The sequence below is a fragment of the Cupressus sempervirens genome, chromosome 3 (assembly GCF_028749045.1).
Source record: "Cupressus sempervirens isolate cs-2001-9-10 chromosome 3, ASM2874904v1, whole genome shotgun sequence".
Lineage (NCBI taxonomy): Eukaryota > Viridiplantae > Streptophyta > Pinopsida > Cupressales > Cupressaceae > Cupressus > Cupressus sempervirens.
In genome coordinates, this window is record NC_143120.1 from 964,279,067 (window position 1) to 964,290,292 (window position 11,226).

The 11,226-nt window shown below is 32.3% G+C and overlaps 1 protein-coding gene across 2 annotated transcripts; it reads left to right on the top strand.

Annotated features, from left to right (window-relative positions):
- Positions 1–4,566: 4,566 nt before the first annotated feature.
- LOC149569939 (annexin Gh1-like) lies at positions 4,567–10,360 on the top strand. Of its 2 annotated transcripts, none has more exons than XM_089817830.1 (6): positions 4,567–4,936; positions 5,814–5,962; positions 7,382–7,600; positions 9,192–9,410; positions 9,741–9,830; positions 9,913–10,360. In XM_089817830.1, the coding sequence occupies exons 1-6, from the start codon at positions 4,858–4,860 to the stop codon at positions 10,132–10,134; spliced, it is 978 nt and encodes a 325-aa protein (XP_089673956.1). In that variant the 5' UTR covers positions 4,567–4,857; the 3' UTR covers positions 10,135–10,360. The 2 variants fall into 2 exon arrangements, with proteins under 2 accessions (XP_089673956.1, XP_089673957.1); XM_089817831.1 differs by having other exon boundaries at positions 4,823–4,953.
- Positions 10,361–11,226: the final 866 nt, after the last annotated feature.

The following is an 11,226-nucleotide window of genomic DNA, read 5'->3' on the forward strand; positions in this document are numbered from 1 at the left end:
GTGGAAAAAGGTTTCTTCCCCACATTTCTTAAATGTTTAGCAATTCAAAAATATGGGAAAGTGAGTACCATGGATATGTGGGAGATCTAGCAATGGGGAAGATGTGGCCTATGGAAATATTAAAGTGCACAGTCACTTAGGAATTAAAACTTAACCTAAAGTTTTAGCATAAAGTATTTTTTATGCCCTATTTATTTGGATTTTCAAATATGTGGATGTTACTACATTTGAATCCAAATAAGGTAATTTTGGTAGGGAGGCAAAAATGACCAACAATATTATTGTACTCAACCATATAGTTGGTACAATTTACCCAATTTGATTCCTCTTTCCATCACAATCGTACCTCTTACCATTTTTGCACCTTCTCCAAAAAACTGTATATGCACACCCACATCTATTAGTTTACTAATAGATAACAAATTTCTTGCTAGTCCTAGAATATGCAAGAAACCATCGAATCTTCTAATTCTACCATCAAAAAATTTCACATGAATACTTCCATGGCCAATGATATCAAGAACTAAGTTATTACCTAAATACACCTTACCACCATCAAAATATGCATACTTACTAAACCACTTTCTATTAGGATTCATATGGAAAGAGGCACTCAAGTCTATCAACCATGTATTATCACCTGCATGAGTGGCCAAGGTTGTGATAAAAGAATCTATGTCTTCCTTCTCAGACTTAGAATTAGAATCTTGATTCTTCTTCTTCTTCTTCTTCTTCATTTCCTCTTTCCATTCCTTTTAGAAGTGATTGGGTTTTCTGCAGTTCCAATAGATTACCTTGGACTTACTAGGGGATTTTGATCTCCCCTTATTCTTGGACTTAGAACAACCATGCTTCTTTTTATTCTTGCATCTTTCATTTGGTCTTCGTCAAGCACTCAAAACCTCTTTGGCATTCAAAGAGATCTCCTTCTCATCTCCTCAAAAAGTAGAGAACCAAGAACATCCTCCATCTTAAAGACAAATGTAGTGTTGCCTATAGCCATCACAAGGTTGTCCCATGAGTCTAGAAATGAACATAGAAATATAATTTGGTACCTTTTTTCTTCATCCATTAGCACCTCGACTGAGGTCAACTGAGTCACCAATGTATTAAAGCTTTCTAGATGCTCATAAATTCATCCACCTTCTTCCATTCTTGAGGAATATAGTTTCTTCCTCAATAAAATCTTGTTCGCAAGCAATTTCTCTTAATAGATCTCACTTAGCTTCTTCCACAGCTTCTTTGTAGTAGATTCTTCATGAATATTTATCATAATTGAGTTTGCAAGACATAATCTGATGAGACCTTTAGCTTTTCTATCTATCACATCATATTGCGCAACTAAAATCAGATTTGTAAGTCTCTACTTATTCTATTTGATCACATCTCATAGATCTTGATCAATCAACAAATGTTCCATCTTCAGCTTCCACATCTCAAGGTTTGTGCCAGAAAACTTCTATACATCAATCCTCCCCGATATGCTTTCCATGTTTTCAATCCTACAATATAGAAATGAAAACCTTTGCACAAGCTCCCACTCAAACCTTGATTAACTCAAAAAACCATATACCCAAGATTATCTATTACAAAGATTTCAATGGACAAATAACCATGCATAAATGAAATGTCACAATAAACACATAACATAATGATTACCATGAAGAAACCCTTCCAGGAGAAAATCCCCATCCTCCAAAACCTGCATAATGTATTATCAAATAAATAAGATTACAATACACTTGCAATGCAAGTACTTATAGAAGTGCATCACCACAACATGAATTCAGAGAGACACCTTCTAGCATCCAACCTTGCAAACAAAACTCAATGATCAAACTCCTCCCCAAGCCCTCCTTATATAGTGATTTTACAACCTAGAAACCACTAGTGGTTTTACAAAACTATGGGAAAAACTACCATGCCACATGTTCCCTATTCTTGACATTTGTAAGTCCAAGATGGGAAAAACAACCAAGTTAAAATAGTAATCCAATCCATAATTTTGCCCCCTATTTGGACCCCAATTAAAGACATAAAATAAGTTATCTATGCTCTAAAAATGGCTCTCCTATATTCTACTATGGACAACGCACCTTTTTAACAACTCATACACCTTTTTCCAAAACATAAACATGTGGAAAACTACCACAAACAAATTTTTTGCATTTTCAGGAAAAAAGATTGCATGGTTGAGACACATGTTTCTCAACATTTCAAAAGAGAAACTTTTGTTTAGAAATTGAAAACAAATTGTGAAAAAAGAGAGGTAAGTGCATATTCCTAAAAATGTCATGTGGCTCTACAATTTCCCCCCTCTTTTAATATGTGCGTATAATTTTTTGTTTCCAAATTTTAACTAGAAAAATTGTTGTTAATTCTACTAATAAAATTTAAGAAGATAACATGAAAATAAGCTGAAAAATAAATATTTGTTGGACCACTAGCACCACAAGTAATTGTTAAATGGGTTGACCAATAACTTTTAACCAAAATTTTAGCAAGCAACCACATGGGGCCCCACTCTTAGTGCTTACTCATTGGTGCCCAAGCTGTCACAAATTCAAGCCCCTCCCAAATAGATGGGTATGAAAGGAAAACCCTCTCATATTTTCTTTCACATTCATATAGAACTCAATATTTGGTGGAAAACCTATATCCTAAAAAAATTAATTCATCATAAAATAAAAATAGATTAAAATTATACATGTCAGAAGGATGCTCTGAAAGACAAATATGGTAAAAGTTGCAAGGGGGGTGAAACTAAAAATTAGAGGCTTCATTCAAAGTGTCCTTTGAACAACAAATTTACTCTTCATTCAAAGGATAGCTCCTTTAGTTAAAGGATGCTTCGAGTGAAGTACCTTAGAAAAACACTCTTTTCTCTCTTTTTTGTGTGTGGGTATAGGTCATAATCATATTTAGACAATAGAAAATATTAGCTACAATACAGGGAATAAGTTGACCTTGTCAACATAGTGACAAGACTAAGTTGTCAAAGTCACCATAGTCGCTTTGATTTTACTTCAATTTTGGACTAAAGGTGAGCTACAATCTTTGGCTACTAGGTTTGGTCTCAAAATTGATTTATCGATTTTAAGTCATCCTGTGCATACAAAATACCTTTCTTTCTACCCCTAAATCTCGCATTTTTCAATCACATTCACATAATCAACCTTCAATTCTAGTAAAGGATCATTGCACCCACTCAATAATTAAGCCCTCTCAAGCCTAGTGAGTCGTCTTCCTTCTAATACAATATAAGAGGAAAATAGTTCACTATTTTTCCCATTTGAACTAGTGATCCATGTTTCTTATGTTACAAATGTAGAGTGTAACAAGATTCCACTACTGAGATTTTCCTTTAGGGTTCATTGTAATTCCTTCAACACATCATTTCGTTGTCACAAAGTCACAGTTTAATTATCACTTGGGCCTAGTATATTTTTTCAAAGAAAAAGAAAGGGCTTCAATAGGGGTTCTCTCAAAGGGGTGTTCAAATGAACTCCTAAAAGTATTCAATAGGGGTTCGTTCAAAGGCCTAGGGAGAAGTAGGTCTTCATTCAAATATGAGTATTCAAACAAAGGATATCATGTTCAAACAAAGGCTAAAAGACATCTTCAATTTAATATTGATTCTAACAAAGGTGCTTACCAAAAGAAAATTCAATAACTTGATTTTAGTTCAGAGTGAAAGTATAACCTACCATCATGAACTCACCCAAAATTATAAACAAACCAATATAAATTTCAAATTAGAAATAATATCTTTATAAATCTAAATCTATTACATTACCTTCATAATTATAAAAAGGTGTTTTCCATCCTTTTCATATGAATTTGCCATTTCATCATTTATTTTTACTATAGCACTTTTTAATATCTAAAAAATTATATCTTCATATATCTAATATTATCACAGTACACTTACAATAAACTAATGATACTTTTTATCTTCTTAATATGAACTTGCCATTTCATTTAGATTTGAAGCCTATTTTTTAATAAAAATATCTTTTGTTACACCAAACTTTAAAATTATTAAAAAAAACTCTTTTTCTGGTCAAAAGAATAACATCATCCTTAAAAGATTGAAGGGAGAGTAAAGTGGTATGGAGCCTCTGAACAAGGACATTTGGATTAGTATCATCCATTAATGGGTATTTTTATAAACAAACAAAAACTATAGCCAATGTGTGAAAAGGATAGGGATGAGGCTTTTGGGATGGCACAGCCTTAGCATCTCCTAAATTCAATAAAATAATAAGTAAACATTGGCTTTACATTATTCTCATACAGATATTCTGATCCTCCTAAGAAATATTAATGGTAGTACATTCTAGATGTAGATGAAATCATCCACTACATTTCATCTTTCCAGATTACCATCTTTAAATGACGAATATCAAATCTTCCACCTTTCTCATACCTGTCAACTAAGGAATATATTCGAACAGATTTTTGTTTATTGCACCATTTAAGTTTCATAAGCTTGCATTAAATATTCTGTTTTCATGGGCTTGTGGATGTGAAATCTATCTCTTCATTTCTTTCCCTATACTTTATGTCCTTTGGATAAGAAGAGTTTGATCGCTTCAGTTCTCTTTAATGAGTCTTATAAACATTTGATGACAGCTTAGTCTATGGATGAAAGTTTTTATTTTATCAATCAGAGATGCTGGACCTTCTGTAGAGTTTTAATGTATTGTTTCCATTAGCAAGACAGATAAATCGGCGAAGGTATAGTTTGGTGAATGACTTATCTTCTTTCTAATATTCTTGTTAGGTATTTGGTGTTATATATTGTTTTATCTACTCTGTTTATTTAGCAGTATTTGCAGCTAAAAAAGGCTAAAAATGGCGACAATAAGAGTGCCTCCAATAATACCTCAGCCCACTCAGGATTGCCAACAATTACGCAAAGCATTTTCACTTGGTAACGAAGTTGATCCAGTATGTCCTATTGTATTTCTGTTTTTTCAGACCTTTTTTCCTTGATGGGCAAATAGTTTAGTTTTGATCCAGAGTAATATGAAAGGGCGAAGTTACAAATCGGCAGTTTTTTTTTTTTTATGGAAGTCATCTACAGACAAGTTTTAGGTATCTGATACGGGTCCACACATGCCTGAAACCTCTTCCGCTAAAAGCAAAGGACTGAAGAACATCCACACTGCCAGATTAGCCTGAAGCAGCTTTATTTTACATCTACAATTTAAATCTTGAAAATTTAAAGCTTTCAAATATACTTTCAAGATGATTATTGTTTAAACTTTTGTCCTATTTTGCAATGGCTATAAAAGCTCTTATGTATTTTATCTTCTGTATAATCATTTTCAGATGGCATTCATACAATTAGATTTGATAATTTACAAACTTTGTGAAAATGAATAGGAACCAACAATTTGAACAAGAATAACAATACTGCAATTTAACCATAAACTATACTAGTCAAGATCAAATTTAACTATTGAAAGTTTCAAACTTTCATTTAAATTGTATGATTAGTTTATCAATGTTACAAATTATTTACACAGTCTCATCGTTGTTTAATTTTTTTCTTTATCATATAATTATTGTAAAAGCTATTGCACATTCCATCTTTCACATTATCTTCTCCAATTTATTCACAACTACTCATCATTGTTTAATTATTTATTTTATCCTGTAATTGTAATAAAAGCTATTACACATTTCATCTTTGAATGATTTGGAACATTGAATAAAAGAAAAACTTCAAAAATATAGCACAGTTTAAGCATCACACTTTTTAATCTTTTTATTTCCCTACTGAAATCACAGTGATTTTACAACAGGCCGTGCGGGTACAGATGAAAGGAAGGCAATTGAGATAGTTGGGCACAGAAAGGCAGAGAACCGCAGAGACATATGCCACACATATGCCACGATGTATAATGAAGATCTTAAACAGAGACTTAAATTGGAGCTCACCAGAGATCTTGAGGTCACCAAACATTACTAGATTTTTACAATTCATGAAAATTGTCTTCTAAGAGTTTATGGATTTGATTGTGTTTAGAATAGTTATATCTAATTCTGAACTACTTCTTGTCTGTAAGGAGTTCTTAATTGTTGTTATTCCCTTTTCTTGATTATTTTGTTGTTTTGCTTTCACATTCTTTCTACAGACATCGTTTGGTGCTCCCTCTGCTGGCATATGCCCCTTTGTAGTCTGCCCCTTTGTACTGTTTCCAGTCCTTAGACCCTCATTGGTCTCTTGTTAGACATTAATAAATTTATCTTATTTATCTTATCTTATCTTATCTTATTTTATCTTATCTATTGAACCACACTCCTTGATGATTTTTTTTTAAAAACTAAAAGAGAGGTAAATTTTTTATTAAATATCAAAAAGAGCTGAACAACACAAGAAACAAAGAGAACTACATAGCTTTATCTTGGTCCACAAGTTGAACCAGCATCTGAGATAAATCAAGGGGAAGCATCCTATGATCAAGAATATTCCAAGCCGGCCCCTGCTCAGCGGCCCATTTAGCCAAACAATCAGCCACACCGTTCAACTCACGAAAGATATGCATAAAAGATACAGAATCCAGAGAATTGCATAACTGAATGATCTGCTGAATAACCAGAGCCAAATGCCAATCCACATACACAAGGTTCCTATTATGCAATAAGTTCACAACCACTTGCGAGTCAGTCTCACAGATGATTCTTTTCCAGCCATATTGACAACACTGTTCCACTACAACCAAGATAGCTAGGGCTTCCACGAAGTTATTAGTATGGTAACCCTTGTATATAGAAAACAGAAACTGAATATCACCAGAACTATCATGCCCAACTCCCCCAATACCAACCGGACCAGGATTTCTCCGAGAAGAACCATCAGTGTTGATTTTAAGAGTGCCCGCCTCAAGAGGAGACCAATGTCCCTGACGATTAACACACTGAGAGTGTTGCTTAGCTCTATTCCTACAGTGAGTGTGGGGGATCGAGGGAGAGCAACCCTGAAGAGGAAAAAAGAGGTGAGAGTAAATACCAGCACCAGTAGGATCCAAACCCCCACCGATGTCACATTTAGCTATGAGTGTTTCATGAAGAGAAATGACAATTTTCCACCACAGGTGCCTGATCTCAAACTGCAAATCATTAAAGATCCTCCTATTCCTCTCAAGCCAAACATGCAAAACTGTCAATAAAAAAATCTAGAAACAATCATCATCACAAAGTGTGATTTGAAATATCGATATAACAATCTAGACACCATCAAATTCAGAAGCTCTTTTGCCAATAATTACTTCTAATGGCCAAAACTTGTTGAATGTTTATTGATGAAATGAATGTTGTAATGGCCAATAATTGTTTGATGCTTATTGATGGTATGGATGTGTAATTGCAGAGAATGGTGGTGTGGTGGATGAGTGATCCAGTAGAATTGGATGCACAGATCGCAAGGGAGGCACTTAGGACATGGAGTACAGACTACAGAGTTATCATAGAAATATCATGCTGCCTCTCTCCAGAAGACCTCCTTAATGTTCGAAGAGCATATCAGGCTGCCTACAATAGATCTCTAGAAGAAGATATCGCTTGGGAGACAAATGGAGGACCCCAAAAGGTACTTTGGGTTAAACTAAACTTTAATGTTTTGTTCAAGTTCTCTACTTGGAACAAATTCCATCATAGGTAAATCCATCATAAATGAGAATATTCTTATCTGAAAGATATAGATTAAATCTAAAGTTGTTCTATTAAATTATAAAAAATAATCAATATTATTAATGTCAAATATTAAATTATAAAGATTTATCAATATTATTAATGTCAAACAATAGATTTGATCATTTATGTATGTATTATTTGTGAATTGTGTTTCTATGTGACTTTCTTTTTGAAAAATATAATTATATCATTTTAATTCTAGTTTAGACTTTATTCAAATGAAGTCCCACATTACAAAATCTTACAACAGAAAAAACATAACTAATTTTAATTGTTTATAATTGATAAAAATCTCATTCATATGAATATGAGCAAGATTTCATATATATGAAAATTTGTTTATAAAGTTAAGACTTATAATTTTGAAATTTATTTTTGTTAAAAAATAATAATAGAAATCAGTTATCATATATAAGAATTACAATTTGGGGTGTTCTCTGTGTTAAAACAAATTGAACTCAAATTTATAATGAAAGCTTCAATATTTTTACCAAGCAAACTTAATTTTCTTTACTTTGCCATGGATTTTGTTCCGTTATATTCTCCTTTAACCTGGAATTATGGTCTACATTACGCCCTTATTGGATATCTATCTTTGGCATGCTTTATCAAGAGATGCCCAGTCATAACCAAAATTTCCGGAACTTTTTCTCACAACAGAATATCACTACAGAATATTGTGATCTAGATACCAGAAATTGTGTTTTTTGAGTCCAATTAGTCAAATTCGATTCCAAACATAGAACACATTCCTTTTCAGGAATCTTAAGAATACTGTATACATGAAAAAGACCGTTAGAGCTATTGGACTAAATACATCATTAATTAGTAGTGATCTAACATGAGTCTGTCTGCTCTAATTGGTCAGGGTCTGTTTGGCAATGGGAATACAAGTATATTCTTAAAATTTTGAATTAACTTTAAACTAGAAATTGAACAATATGGGCAGAGTCATTTTGCAAGGAATTTAAGTTTTAGATTCTTAAAAGATCTCTAAATGATTTCAATCAGTTTTGAATCGTAGTTCAAATTGTAGATTTGACTCTTGATGTAAGTTAGCAGCATAGATGAGGGTCTATTGTAATTATATAAAAAATTAATAAATAATTAGCAAGTCAATAGACTCTTGGTCTATTGATGAAGTTAAATAATTACAAAAGAGTTTTAAGAGGAAAAAAGTCTTGTAGAATGTAAGGATTTGACATCATAAGGAGTGAGGTGTGGATCATATTCAAGACTAAATAGAATCCGCTCAATCTTTGACTCATATACTTGTACTTCCTTATCATATAGCAAAAAATTCTTGATGATAGCCCAACAAAACCAATTTGATTACAGACTTTGTGTCTTGCTCACAGATATGAACCTGCGTAAGAAAAATTCAAATCTAACAGAACTATGTGGCATTGTTAAAATAGTTGAAATTGGATGATTTTAAGTTTTTAGATTCATGAAGAATCAATAAAGAATGTGTTGCTTTTGTACAGCTTCTTGTGGCATTGGCAACGGCGTACAGATACACTGGGGCAGAGGTTAACATGACCGTTGCAAAACTGGAAGCACAGCAACTTCATGTGGGAGGAGAAAGCAAAGCAAGTGGAATTGACGAGGATCTCTTCATCAGAATTCTTGGCACTAGAAGTTTTGGTCATCTTAATGCTGTCTTCAATTTCTATAAAGAATTATACGGACATGATATCAATAAGGTATATGTAATCAATAGGCAAAAATTTACAACACAATGGTAAATTGTGAGCTTCTTATGTGAGAAGTCTTTAATTCTAGTCTACTCAAACTTAATAAATAATAATGATTACTATTTTCCACTATATAATAATCAAGAATTTTTAAACCAAAAATTTACACTTCTACATATACCATACAAACCCATTTCATCTAATCAATAAACAATGTTTTTCACTACATAAGCAAGAATTATAAAAGGACCCTCATCTTTTCTAAAGCCAAAAAAATAACGCTTTTACATACATCAAAAAAATTCATTATTCTAAGAATTAAATAGATATACTATGCAGGGATTGAAAGGGCAGAATGCAGGAGAAATGGAGGCCGTCATAAGAACCACAATAAAATGCATCAATCGTCCTGCAAGATATTTTGCTAAGGTAATTCTTTTCTTTTCTTAACTTCGAAAAATTGAGTTACTTGTTTAGTTTATGAGAGGATTAATGAAAATGGGTGTTGCAGGTTTTGAATTTATGTTTGAAGGGGCTTGAGCAAGGAAGGAGAAGCGAAGAGATGACTCTAGCAAGGATTTTTGTGAAACGAACTGAGATTGATATGCAGAGAATTAAGGCTGAATTTGTTGGCAAGTATGGAAGGTCTTTGGAAAATGCAATTAAGGATGCCACAGCTGGAAATAACAGGAGTTTTCTGCTTCAACTCGTTGGCAACGAGGATGACATTTAATTTAGGGAATACCATTCTATGCAAGCTTAACTGTACATTGATCTGGTTTAATTGTAGAACAAGCAGTCTAGCAATTCAAACCATTAGGTTGTTTTAGCTTCCATTCAAAGTGACTTGAAACTAGGTTACTTTTTATTTTAGTCACAACTTTAAGCTTGACAATGTAAACTTTCTAGTGAAGAATCCATTTTGTTTAGTTATAATCGTAAAAAAATTATATTTGTAATTTTTTCTTTTCTTGAACTTTAATTACGCCGAGAGGCGTTCTATACAATGGCAGCACAAATGTCCAGCACGGGAATATGCCAAGATTCCTGTCAATAAAAAAGAATTGGGAGCAGTTACAAACTTTCAAATTAAATATTAAAAAAAAATTCTCGAAATAATAGCTGGCTGAAATAATAGGGAGCCAAATGGAAGCCAAAATAATAGATGGCCAACATAAAAGACAATAAAAAATATTTCCGAAATAATAACTGGCAAAGAAGATGCCAAATGAAACCCGAAATAATAGGATCCGAAATAATAGGCTCCTATAAATTTTAATAAATTACATATATTCTTTTTTAAAATATGAAATAAAAATACAAAATTAATTTTTTTTAAAGTGAAATTTTTTTTTTAAAAAAATTAAAAAATTTAAAAAAAAGTTTTAAAAAAAATTTTTTTAAAAATTTTTAAAAATTTTTTAAAAAATTAAAAAAAAAAAAATTTAAAAAATAAATAAAAATTAAAAAATTAAAATTAAAATTAAAATTAAAAAAGAAATTTTAAAAAACGAAAAAACAAAAAAAAAAAACATTATGTAAACGGTGGTCGCAGCGTGCGGCAGTAACAGCCGCTACTGTCAGCGGCAGTTACTGTCGCACGCTGTGTAAGTATGGGGTGGCGGGGGTGGTGGCCCGTCACCTCATTTAAATTTTTAAAAAATTTTTTTTGAAATGAAACGCATGCGAAACGCATCGCGTAAAACATTTTTTAATTTAAAAAATTATTATCAACGACGATGTGTAGCGACGTGTACACATTTAATATGTGTATTTTTAAAAAATTTAATTTTTTAATGTTAATTTGAATTTCGAATTTGAGTGG